Raw genomic sequence first — 10,641 nt, forward strand, 5'->3', positions numbered from 1 at the left:
CTACAATGTAGGACAAACACTTCGAAGCCATAAGCATGGGCAAAGACATCCTGAATTGATCCCAATATCGCAGAAGATAATAACAAGAATGAAACATGGAAATATATCAAATTATTTTTTCTTTTGAAAGTAGTAAAATACAACAGAACAAGACAGAATAAAACCAACTGAGACCGTGTAGTGAAATTGGTACAGAACATCAAAGCAGGTTACCGGAATAACAGTAATAGGTATCACAGTATATTTCGTTATCTTTACAATAGTTGTTCTTTCAATCACGTATATCAAAATGAGAAGAAATACAGAACATTATAGAACTTATCAAAACAGAATATTGAATAGAGCAGTACCATTAATCAGAATAAAGCAAAACAGTAATAAAAATATTTGCCTTCAAAGAGATGGTAGAAAGAAATCCCCCTTATTTGCTATGGTCAACCTCCCAGGAGATGCTCAGATTTCTGGTTCCCATTTGCTAATGGGGGGACAGGGGAGCAGGGCAGAGGAAGTGGGAGGTTTGACTCTAGGCCGTGCACCAGTAGGTTCCCTATTGCTTAGCAGGGAGGCAGGCTGGTTGCTTGGTTTCCCAGCGTCCTACGTTCCAACAAGGCACGGATCTCAGGAGACACTGGTGGTTCTCCCCCTGGAAGGGCCTCATCAAATTAAAAAGGGAAACAACTAACAGCAGAGAGACAGCCTACAGACCGAGAGCATCTTCACCAGCTGCTGTTTTGACGGACTTCTGCAATAAAAATTTCAGAACGAAAAAATGAAAGAAAATTCTAGAAGATTGCAACACGTCTTGGGTTCATGGACTGGCAGAATTAAAATTGCCAAAATAGTCGTCTTATCCAAAGCCATATATGGACTCAACATACTGTCAACTGCTGTCATCAACTGTATCACTTCATCATCTACTATATAAATGGAACTCAAAGCCAGCCATGGTGGTGCATACTTGTAATCCCAGCACTCTGGGAGGCTGAAGCAGGAGGATCACAAGATCAAGCCCAACCTGGGCAACTTAGTGACGTAGCTCATTGGCACAAGCACCTGACAAGCGCGAGGTTATAAGTTCTATCCATGTTGTCAAAAACAAACAAACAAAAAACTTCAAGGGGGGCTACCATCTGAGCCAGCTATGCTGCTCCTTGGTATATTCCTGAGGAAATTGAAGTCGGCATATTATAGGGTACCTGGACACCTGAGTTTACTGTGGCACAATTCATAACAGCTAAAATATAGAACCAGGCTAGGTGCCTGTCAAAAGATGGACAAAGACATGGTACACAATGGAGTATTACACAGCCATCAGGAAGAATGAAATTCTGTCATTTGCAAGAAAATAGATGGATCTAAAGATCATGCTGAGTGAAATAAGCCAGACTCAGATATTGCATGTTCTTCCTAATATGAGGAATCTAGGAAAGATGATGAGAGGATTTAACTCATAAGCACCTGCCTGGCAAGTGTGAGGTCATGAATTCAGCCCTTGGTACCTGGGCTAGGCCTGATGGCACCTGCGTATAATCCCAGCGCACAGGAGGCTGAGGTAGGATTGCCAAGAGTTCAAGGCTGAGCTACATAGTGAGCTCAGGACCACCCTGTACTACACAGTGGGACCCTGTCTCAAAAAAAAATTGAAACATAAAATTCTTGTATGTTATGAAAAAGGTAATGGTATGAACAGAATAATTTGCTTAGTTAACTAAAATGTGTAAAACTTCCTTGTGTGTTTATGAAAATTTTGTTGCTTAAAATGACCAGATTTAGAAAGTAGAAGGGGCTGGGGATACAGCAGCACCTGCCTAGCAAGCACAAGGTCCTGAATTCAACTCCCAGCACAAAAATCCCCAAAGAAAGCAGGAGGTGGTCTATTAGTAGACAAGAGGAAGGGAATCAGGGGAGGGGGGACAGCAGGGTAGGGAAAAGGGGCGTGGCTGTGAGCAAAATATGCTATGCTCACTGACACCCCCAAAAGGGACACTGGGGGGGGAAGGTGGAGATGGGGGGTGCTGAAAATAACAGAAGCTGGTCATGTGCATGTATGAATCTGCCAAATAAAATCCATTAATCTATTTAACCAAAAAAGTATTAGGAAGAAAGTAGACCAGACTCTAATCTTTCAATGAACCACACCAACAGCATGAAACACAGATAGAGCTTTATTTGAACATCTGTGTGAAACAAACACTAAAACTCTCGCTTTCCTCTGGTCCCTCTCTGGGTTTGGCTGACTGCCATCTCCAGGGTCTGCTCGGGCTGCCCATTTACATTTAGCAGGGAGGGGCGGCTCCTCCCTGTGGAGATCTCCTGCACTTCCAGTGACGGGGGAAGGGTGTTTTCCTCTGAGGTCTCTAGTCCATTGGAAGCAAAACCTTCCCTTTCTAAAATTGATTGTCTGTAAACTGTGCAAAAGAGGAACTTCATGTACAGTCTTTTAAAATAAAATTTTGGCATTGCTGGAGCTGGAACCCAAAGGACTTTATATCATCTCTTTCTATAATAGAAACTTCAATTTTTTTCCATTAAAGAATTACTTGTATTATCTCTCCAAAAAGCAGTTTTAAGAATTATCTATGAAAACATTGAAAAAACCACTTAAAATCCTGTGCTGATTAATATAATACCTCTGTGATTTACAGCTCAGTATAAAATGCTAAGTTCTAAGAGTCAGAATTTCTGAATGGTTTTGATATTTGGATAGGGATTTCCTAGGAGAAACCAGAAAGATTGAAAGAGTTTTCTATTTCAGGCACGGCGTGGAGCTCCATGGTAAAGCATACATTTAGCATGCACAAGGCCCTCAGTTTGATCCCCAGCGCCAAAAAAAAAATTTTTTTTTCCCTATTTTAATCTCAATTCAGTTTTGGAAAACCTCACAGACAGCAATGAAGAGATGAATGTGGAAGGGAGCGATCTGTACATTAGTGGTGCCTGGCCAGCCATTCTATGCAGCTCACTGAAATATTAATTTTCCCTTATATTTAAAAAAGTATTTTATTTAAAAAGTAAAAATTTATATATTGCCAAAAAATGCATAGTACAGCAAAATCAAAAACAATAAGTAAATATCTTTCCTCCACAACAAAGCAGATCTGATGCCTTCAAAACCCTGCAGCAGTCGCATGGGTAATCCACAAACTGAGGCGACGTGGTCTTCCATTGGCAGATACTTCCAGGCTTAGGTGCTGAGCCGGCTCTTCATGGGCACAGAGGAAAGCCACGCAGTCCCCTCCTTCATAAAGAAAACGTCAAAAGCAACACATGCACACTGCTCATGGACAGCAAGGTCCAGGGGACACCGCAGATGTCACTGGGTTTACTGGTGGCCCTGGAGTCCCAGGTATTGTCCTTGAAATTGAGCAATCACATTTAATAAGGAGGCATTTTCAGAAGTTAAGACAGGGTCTTCTTTAAAAAAGCGAGGTGATCTGGCCTTGTGAAATGGCGAGGCAACTCCGCCAGAGACCTGGGGCGAAATAGAAGATTTTATTTAACATTGTACAAAAGGCACTGGTCACGGCCTGTGAGCAGTCGAGCACAGGTCCAACCTCTCCTAGCGCTGAGGGACGGTGCGAGCAGGGGCTAAGACTAGACTGACAGGGGAAGTCCTTCTGGGGGTCGGGGATGGTCACTCACTCTCTGCTGAGCAGCAGGCACTCAGCCCAGTCCCTCCTCAATGCCCCGGATCCTCCTGGCCAGCTGCACATCCTTGGGGAACAGAGTGACTCGGCCAGCATGTAAGGTGAGGAGGTAGGCGTCCTCGAAGAGGTGAACTAAAAATGCTTCTGCGGCCTAGGGCAGGGCGAGAAGGGGCACTTAGACCAAGGGCCTGGCTGCCTCTCCTTGGAGACCGGCTGAACTGGACCTGAGCGCTCGGAGGACCGAAGGGAGACCGCTCGGGCAGGGAGCTCTGCAGCCAGCACACAGAACCCCCTCCAGCTTGCTCCCGGAAGCGGATGCAGCCTGCCACACTCCTGCCAGCCCTGCAGAATTCCAGAAGGTTCCTCCTCTGGCTCCCAGCCCGCCCTGTTACCCAGGCCCTCTCTCACCTCTTGAAGGGCCAGCAGGGCCTGAGCTTGCCAGTTGAAGTCCACACCACGGGTGAATTTAGCACAGATTTCTCTCACCTGTGGAGGCAAAATGGGGAAGGGCAGGGAGCAAGGAGGGTAGAGAGTAACAGAGAGCAGTGAGGGAAGACGGACGCCCCATGATCTCCGGGGAACCCTCCCTCCCATCACTTAGCCCTGGCCTTAACCTTGGGCCTGGCTAGCGCAGCTGTGTTCTGGGGGCTGAGGAGGCAGCATGACTCTCCCTGGTGGTGGACAGGACAGCTGAAGAGGGACTCCCTAGGGTGGGGAAAGGGATCGGAGGGTTCTAGTTATACCCTCCAGGGGCAGTTTCAAATCAAATGACATTAGCTAGAGTCAGTTCCACAGAGCCGCACATGCCACCCTTCCTTGGAGAACGCGTGTCCTCAGAAGTCAGGTACCAGTCTCCCACCTGGGAGGTCAGGGGAAGAAGCCTGGGGCGGGGAGGTACCAGGCGCTCACCACGCGGCTGAAGGGCGCCTTCCTCAGCAAGAGGTCTGTGCTCTTCTGCAGCTCTCGGATCTCTCGGAGCCAGCGGAGGCGCCGGGCTCGCCCTGGAAGAGAGTGGGTCAGGAAGGAAGGCTCAGTGCCTGGCAGCTGAGTGGGACAGGGACTGTCAGGTCACCAGACTGCAGCCTGCTGTGGTCTTCAGCCACCAGAGACAGCACCCGGGGGCTCAGGACACACCTGTTTCGGGAATGAATGAATGACTTTTTGTGAGTACTAATCCCTTCCTAGCAAACAAGTTGGGCCTCCCCAGGCCCTGAAGAACTTGCTGTCTCCCATTTACCTCACTCACCTAGACTGGAAACTTGGTTATTCTGGTTAAATTTACCTCAAATAGCTTGGGCCTATCAGAGATTATCTGGTAACATTCCCTTGTCTTGATTATCCTTGGACTTGGAGAAGGAAGACAGATGGCCAGAGTTCATCAGAGGCTAAGTTAGGGCTACAGAAGGGTGTAGCTCTCTGCCAGTGTCAGGAATGCAGGCTACAGAGTTGTAGCCTTTGGGTCAACTTCTAGCTTCAACAACAAAAAAGAAAAAACCTTCATCAAAAGTAAAATAAAAAGATTAAATTCTTTAATCAGAAATTAAAAACACAAGAATATCAACCCCCCCACAAAAGAGACCTAACCTTCATATTGATGAGAAAATGTAACTGCAATTGGATTGTTTAAAACAAATAATAATAATAATAATCCTAAATATACCCCTTAATTGGGCATGGTGGCACATGCCATTTATCTTAGCACTCAGGAAGCTGAGGCAGGAGGATTTCGAGGCTAGTCTGGGCTACATAGTAAGTTCAAGGCCAGCTTGAAGTACAAAGTGAGAAGACCCTGTCTCAAACTACAGAACAGAACAAAACAAAACGTACTTTTCAAAACCTATGAATAAACAAAACATACTTTTCAAAACTATTAATAAGGCCAGTTGTGATGGCACAAGCCTATAATCCCTGAATTTGGGAGGCTGAGGCGGAAGGATCATCTAGAGTTTGAGGCCATCCTGGGCTACACAGTGAGTTCAAGGCCAGCCTGAACTGCACAGCAACACCAGTCTCACAAAAACCAAAAACCAAACCAAATCAAAACCAACCAAACAAAAACCCAAATGAAACATAGATACAGCCAAAAATAGTATTCAGGAAAATGCATAACTTTAATATATGTCTATCAGAAAATAAAACATTGAATGATACTTGAGCTAAGTTCTATTAGTGTTCTTTTTTTTTCTGTCTTTTTCCTTTTTATCGGTACTGGGGATCGAGGCAGGCGCTTATGCCTCTGAGCTAAACCTCCAGCCCCTTAGTGTTAGTTCTTAAGCTCAATGAAAAAAATCGCACGAAAGAAATACTAAATTAAAAAGTACTCTTGGTGGTGTGATTGAGGTCAGCCTGGAGTAGAACTGCTTGAACTTCCTTCCACCTGGGTGGACGTGGGGCTAAAAGAAAAGAACGTCTCCCAGGTTTCTGGCCTGAACTACTAGGTGCACGGCTGTGCTGTTTACTGAAATGCTCTGCCAGGAAGCGTCCAGTACCTATTTAAGGGAAAACTTGTCATTTACCCAGGAGTAGTGGAAGGACACTGCCACACTGCAAACCAACAGCAAACGTCATACTCCATATTCCCATGAGCACGAAGGAGACAGATGGCCAGGACACTGCTCCTACAACACCAGTCTCAGGGCCGCACTGGTACCATGCAGTAAGAAATAAAATGTGTAAAGATGCAAAGAGAACATTCAAAAGTCATTATTTGCAGGTGATATGAAAATATTCTGCTCTAAAATTCCAACGGATGCAACGGAAAGGCTCTCAACGAAAAGTCAGCAAGTGACAGATGCAAAATTTAAATGACTTTTAGGATAAAATAAAAGCAAAAAAATTCCACTCACAACTGTAATACACTTTGCACCCTGCTCTCAACTAGGTAGCAAGAGTTAGAAGCAGTACTCCTACATTGACTGTAAATTAGTACCATTACGGAAGTCAGTATGAAGATTCCTCAAACAACAAAAATAATAGATATACCATTTGATCTAGCTATAGGACTCTTTGATATATTCCCCAAAGAATTAAAGACAGCCTACTATACTGATCACATGTGACAATTTGCAGTAGCTAAGCTGTAGATAAACAGCCTAGATGCCCATCGACAGACGAATGGATAAAAAAAATGTGGTCTATATACACAGTGGAGTATTATTCAGCCATAAAGAATGAGATCACAAATTGAAGCCCAGCCTGGGCAGCTTAGCTTGGTGGGACAGTGGGCCTGGGCTGGAGATGTAGCAGAGCAATTCTTGAATTCAATCCTCATTACTGCCTGTGGTAAAGAAATAAAGACTGAAATCATGGCATTTGGAGGAAAATAGATGGAACTGGAGCCCATCACATTAAGCAAAAGAAGCCAGACTCAGAAAGTGAAATAGCGCATGTCTTCTTATATAACCTACCTGAAAACAAATGTTAAATAAATAGAGAGATGGCAGGAAACTAAAGAGTAGACTTAGAATGGGGAAGAGGGTTAGTAAAGGGAGAAAGGGGTAAGAAGGATGAAAACAATAAATATATGTTATATGCATGCACCCATATGTCAAAATAAAAACACATTATTCTTTAGTATTAATATAACTAATATGCCCCGATAAAGGGGAGCGTAAGACATTGGCTGTGGCCGTTCTATGCCGCACAGGCAACTTCCACCTCCGACCTGAAATCTAGAAAAGGAGGGCCGCGGACCTCTCGGCCCTTCCAGGGTCGCAACCTTGAAAAAGGAAGCGGGTGAGCACAAGGAGCCCAGTTGCTGCTCACTGAGGGAAAACCTGGAAAGATAACAGTACCGTTGCGGATCCTTCTGCAACTTAAAAAAGGACAATCAAATGTCCTGGCCTTTCCATAGCCAGGTGTGATTTTGCTGAAGTTACGCTGTCTCGGTTCCAGTTTTCTCACTAGCTGTAAATGGGTACAATAATCTGGGAGTAGTAGCACACCCCTGCTATCCTAGGCCTCTGGGAGGCTGAGGCAGAACAGCAAATTCGCGCCCAGCCTGGGCAACTTACCAAGGCGCTGGCTAAAGATTACGCAAGTTTGGGGCTGGGGTTTATCTCAGTGGCTTAAGTAGTGCCTGCTTGGCAAACATGAGGTCATGAGTTCAATCCCTGGCACCAAAAAACAAAACAAAACACCAGAAGATGGCAAGATTTATTTATTTAGGTAGCGGGGATTGAACTTGCGACCTTGTGCTTGCCAGGCAGGCACTTACGCAGCTAAACTAAATCCCCGGCCCTTGATCACAAGTTTTAAAACGGGATGAGGATGCAGCTGTGTGAAAGCCTGGGTTCAATCCCCTGCACCGAGAAAATAAAGTGAGGATACTGCACGCAGAGCAGTGAAGCACACATCTAGTCAGTGTCAGGCGCTGCACGAAGGCTGGTAGCGAGGGGACCTAGCTGAGGAGCAGGGGCCTGGCCGGTCCTCTCGGCTGCATCCCTCGCTGGGCTGGCGGCGGAAGCGTGGCGTGGCGGCCGGGTTACCTGAGGTCCTCGGCCGGGACGTCTCGCCGGACGGGCTCTCGGTGCGCCTTCTCGGGGTCTCTGGCTTGCGGCGGCTCCGGCGCGGGCCCATGGCGGGCCGCGGAGGGTCTGGCGCGCAGCCCCACGGCTCCGGTCTGGCCTCCCGGTCCTGAGACTGAAGGTCCACGAGACGGAGAACGTGCTCCACGCGAGGAAGCCGGTGCTCGGCGGCCCTCCGCACCGCCTTCCGTTCAAATTTCTGGCACCGCCTACTTCAGGGCCGGAGTTTTTTAAAACACCAGTGTAGAGGCTCCCAGTGGCTGACATTGGACCGCGACCTCGGGGAGAACCAATGAGAACACGGGCGGGGAGACGGATGGCGATGGTGATAGGAAGAGAGCGGGTGAAAGGCGGGTCCTCTGAGGCGCTGGCCAATGGGTACGTGGAGAAATAAAGCGAGGCGGAGGTTTTTCTCTTTGCTTCTGGGCGGGGGTGGTGCTGGTGCTAGCGTTTGAGCCACCGGACGCGCGTGTTTTCGTGCCCTGTGGTCTACAGTTCTTTTTTTTTTTTCCCACGTCAGATGGGTAATGTGCAGATGTCGTAACAAGGTTCAAAGGAGGCACATGTCATGCATGGAGCATGAACACCCAATCATCACGCTTATGAACCTGAGGATCAAGAGAGTTCAGTTCTAAACACCTGGATGGTGTGTTTGTAGAACGCGTGTCTCTAGAGAAGTCACCGCAAATATTTATTGTGCCCTATCAACCCAGAGGTGGCTTTAAAGATGACGGACAGAACCACGGAGAACGACACCCCTCCCGGGAACACCCCGCAGAGGACTCGGGAGCACTCAGGAACACTCAGTCTTTTGTACTGAAGATGGAACCCGGTCGCTCACGCCCGGCCAGGGCTCTACCCCTGAGCGACATCCCGGGAGCCGCTTGAGCTGCGTAAACCGCGATGGCGGCCGAGGTGAGGGCCAGGCTGCACAGGCGGCAGCGCTGTTCTGGCACCTGGTCAATCATGGCAATGGAATCGTCCCAGGAAAACAATTTCTTCCATTTGTGTTGGGAATATGAATTCAGACCATGCCTCGGTACTTACAAAGGGAATTTTAATTTCCTCATTTTGCTTTTTTGAATGTTCTACATCTCCTAATGTGAACATGTACTGTAATCAGGAAAATTGTTATAAAAGTCAGTGATTTCATGGAGTCCTTGTGCAGTGCTGGGGAGAATGTTAAAATGGTGCAGCTGCTGTGAAAAATAATGTGCATGATGGTTCCTAAAAAAACGTAACATAAAGTTGCTATATGATCCAGCAACTCCATTTCTGACTGTATATTCAGACGAATTGAAGGGAGATACAGGCACGGATATTTATACATTTATATTCACAGTGTAACTGGCAGGGCAAAGTAGAACTTTAGAATTTTTTCCTCTAGAGATGCTGCTTCTCCAGACTTCTTCAGACCTAGGACATCCAAACAAAACAACAAAACAACGGCCAGTTTTTCCTCCACGCAGCCACAGTGATGGACAGAATATGCAGATGCTGGCACCAGGTCAGGATCCAGTTCCCCTTCCACAAGGAAGGATGAGGCAGGCTTAGAGTCTTCTGTTGGCTCATTGTATCTCCTTTGCCCTCTGTTCCTTACCGCAAAGAACCTTCTACACCTGGACGTGGGGAGACGGTGATTTGAGGCAACAGGATGCCCTAGCGCCCCCCCCCCCCCCCCGGCCCCATCAGAGCTACCTTTAATGAAGCCTTTTCCATTTTCACCATCCCTCCCATGTATTTTTGGGAGCAGTGCTCTTGTAGACTTGAGTGGCCAGTAACAATAGCAGCTTTATTCGCAACAGCCTGAAGCTGGAGGTAACCTGAATGCCCACTGATAAGACAAATGGACACATAAAATGTACATGCAGTGGAATAAATTAATAACATAATAAAAATAAATTATAACATGCTGCAAATACGGATAAACTTTGAAGACATTATGCTGAATGAAATAGGCCAGTTGCAAAAGGACAAGTAGTGTATGATTCTATTTCTGTGAGGTACTTAGAGTAGTCAGATTCATAGAGACAGAAAACAGAATGGTGACAGCCAGGGGCTGGGGAGGAGGGTGGAGAGCCGAGTCAGAGTTTAATGGGGCTGGAGTTTGAGAAGATAAAAGTTCTAGAGACAGATGGCAGTGATAGTTGCACAATATAAATGTGTGGCACTTACCGCCACTGGACTTGTGTTGGCCAACATACAAAAAACCTGATGCAACGTAAAGGAGGTTTAATATGGGTCACAGTTGTAGAGGTTTTAGTCCATGGTTAGCTGGCTCCAAAACAGAAATATCACAGAAAGGTAGAACTGCTCAGCTCACCAGGACAGAGAAGCAGAGTGGGTTGGAAAAGCTGAGATACACCCCTAAAAGCACTCGCTCGGTGACCCACCTCTAACAGCCTCGTCGGCTGGCAGCACGTCCAGCTTTGAACATCCATTAATGAGTGTAGTGTGATCCAGTCGCC

The 10,641-nt window shown here is 46.6% G+C and overlaps 1 protein-coding gene and 1 non-coding gene across 3 annotated transcripts; both read right to left on the bottom strand.

The window, feature by feature from the left end:
* Positions 1 to 2,147: 2,147 nt before the first annotated feature.
* Positions 2,148 to 8,396, bottom strand: Cenpa (centromere protein A). Of its 2 annotated transcripts, XM_013155705.3 has the most exons (5): positions 8,135 to 8,390; positions 4,557 to 4,648; positions 4,056 to 4,133; positions 3,643 to 3,798; positions 3,302 to 3,472 (listed from the first exon to the last, which is right to left on the bottom strand). In XM_013155705.3, exons 1-4 carry the CDS (start codon positions 8,223 to 8,225, stop codon positions 3,664 to 3,666), a joined length of 396 nt encoding a protein of 131 aa, XP_013011159.1. In that variant the 5' UTR covers positions 8,226 to 8,390; the 3' UTR covers positions 3,302 to 3,472; positions 3,643 to 3,663. The 2 variants fall into 2 exon arrangements, with proteins under 2 accessions (XP_013011158.1, XP_013011159.1); XM_013155704.3 differs by lacking the exon at positions 3,643 to 3,798 and having other exon boundaries at positions 2,148 to 3,472; positions 8,135 to 8,396.
* A 291-nt stretch (positions 8,397 to 8,687) lies between these two features.
* Positions 8,688 to 8,789, bottom strand: LOC111757751 (small nucleolar RNA U13). The gene has a single exon (XR_002792045.1). It is a non-coding gene; the product is annotated as a small nucleolar RNA U13 (small nucleolar RNA).
* Between the last annotated feature and the right edge of the window lie 1,852 nt (positions 8,790 to 10,641).

Source organism: Cavia porcellus, unplaced genomic scaffold (genome assembly GCF_034190915.1).
Source record: "Cavia porcellus strain 051 isolate PalLab524CR breed Dunkin Hartley unplaced genomic scaffold, mCavPor4.1 scaffold_1, whole genome shotgun sequence".
In the NCBI taxonomy this organism is placed as follows: Eukaryota; Metazoa; Chordata; class Mammalia; order Rodentia; family Caviidae; genus Cavia; species Cavia porcellus.

Coding starts and splice junctions, on each gene's coding strand:
- Cenpa (XM_013155704.3), bottom strand. CDS start 8,225: ATGGGCCCGCGCCGGAGCCGCCGCAAGCCAGAGACCCCGAGAAGGCGC. Junction 4,134..4,556: donor AGGCGCCCTTCAGCCGCGTG/GTGAGCGCCTGG, acceptor TTGCCTCCACAG/GTGAGAGAAATCTGTGCTAA. Junction 3,473..4,055: donor CCCTGCTGGCCCTTCAAGAG/GTGAGAGAGGGC, acceptor ATTTCGCCCCAG/GTCTCTGGCGGAGTTGCCTC.